This window comes from Acyrthosiphon pisum, chromosome A1 (assembly GCF_005508785.2).
Source record: "Acyrthosiphon pisum isolate AL4f chromosome A1, pea_aphid_22Mar2018_4r6ur, whole genome shotgun sequence".
In the NCBI taxonomy this organism is placed as follows: Eukaryota; Metazoa; Arthropoda; class Insecta; order Hemiptera; family Aphididae; genus Acyrthosiphon; species Acyrthosiphon pisum.
In genome coordinates, this window is record NC_042494.1 from 105,651,744 (window position 1) to 105,653,639 (window position 1,896).

Below are 1,896 nucleotides of genomic sequence, written 5' to 3' on the forward strand. Positions count from 1 at the left end.
TGACAGCCCTCTTAAAGTACTACCTACATAGTACTCGGTACTTAATTAGTAACAAAGAAAACATAATACAATTTTTTTGATAAACCGTAAATTACTAATCATCAATGAATATATTATTATTCCATAACTCATTAAAAGTAAATTGCTTTAACATTTAAAATTATAGTTTTAGTATAGAAATTAAATGCAAAAAAAAATTTAAAACATAACACAATGAAATTATATTTACAAAAAAAAAACTTAAATTTACAATGATAAATATATTTTTAATGGTCCCTACTGTAAATATTTCACAGTTTTTGAATGCAGTTTTGTTGAATGTTGAAATATTATTTTTCATAATCAATAGTTAAGTTTTTAACTTTAAAATTATTTATTTTTATTAATAAATTTATAACTAACTATATATTGTTCATTTAAAGATAACTTATTCTAAGCATATGAAATAATTAAAGGAATACACATAGGTAAGTATATTAAATAAAACAAACAATTAGCTATATTTTTTTCATCATAAATTCTTGTAAGATATTATATAATATAATTATCATCCATTATCACTTTACAATGCATGATCACATTGTGTGTTATAAGTATTATAACATACTATTTTTGTATAACATTTTATAGATCACTATTATATAAATTTGTAAATCAACAAATATTCTATAAGGTAAAACTAAATTGAATAAAATTACATTATATGTTCACAAAAGTATTGCATTGATTTAAAATATAAATTGTATACTGATTAGTGTTTAATCGTCCCTTACATTTTGATTTCCGGTAGATGTGATCACAGTGGTCAGCATGTCTCTAGATCCCAATTGTTCCATCGATTGCCCATTACTAATACAATTAAAAATAAAAATCTTAGTTTTAAAACAAAACTAATTAGCATATTTAAAATATGTAATGTTTTATACTATACATGTATAGTAGGGGAGACTGGGTACAATTGTAACATTTTTCATAAAATTATTTATTTCCAGGGCTTAAATTCTAAAATAAAATATCGTTTTTCCGTTTTTGGGTATTTAAACGTTATACAATTTTAGTGTTTAACGTTATTGTACTTTATAACGTTATACAATTTTAATGTTTAACGTTATTTTACGTTGAAACGTTATTTGATTTTATTATTTTAATTTTTCGTTTTTGTTAAACGTTATAATTTAAAAATAAATAAGGAATTGTTTTTTTTTTATAATAAATTCTACTGTTATTTATGCCATAATTATCCACACTGTTATTTAAGAATTATGAAATTAGTAGGATTTGTTGGCCAGGTTACATTACCTATATTCAATCTTCCTAGAGTTTTTAGCAAGGAGCTAACTGATCAGTTAACCATTATCAGTTAAAATATTAAGTAGGTATACACCATAGACGATTAGACGAAAGGTAGTTAATGACAATTTGACGACAGATCTACAACTAACTAAACAACAATAGCAACTTGAAATTATATCAAATTATACTCCAAATAACATGCCCGCATTTTTTCACCAATTAAATCGAACATAAACGGATAATAATTTTATTATTATTTGAATATTAAATTTATTACAAAGAAATGAATTCAATATTTATTGGCAATTGAAAGCTTATCAATTAACAGGCCGGCGGGGTGTTGATCTGTAACGGCGAACATGTAAAATAACATAGAAATGATACACAGCGTCCCCGTTACATCTTATCCATTTCAATCGCCAATAAATAAACCTGCCATAAAATAATTCGGAAAATATAAATTATTGTCAACACAGTTTAGCCAACTTTGAATTGTTCAAAACTATAAGATTTAAAAAAAAAATTATATTGGGCTCAATGTAAAAAAAAAAATCACAAACGTTATTTGCAATTTTTTTACGTTACAAATACGTTTATTGTTTA

General features: G+C 23.6%; 1 protein-coding gene across 5 annotated transcripts in view; it reads right to left on the reverse strand.

The window, feature by feature from the left end:
- Positions 1 to 481: 481 nt before the first annotated feature.
- LOC100166174 (GATA zinc finger domain-containing protein 10) overlaps positions 482 to 1,896 on the reverse strand; it is a 13,368-nt gene continuing 11,953 nt past the window's right edge. For all 5 annotated transcript variants that reach the window (XM_016807881.2, XM_016807882.2, XM_016807880.2 and 2 more), the window contains exon 8: positions 482 to 849. In XM_016807881.2, the coding sequence (XP_016663370.1) occupies positions 759 to 849 (91 nt within the window). In that variant the 3' untranslated portion in view covers positions 482 to 758. The remainder of the gene's footprint in view (positions 850 to 1,896) is intronic.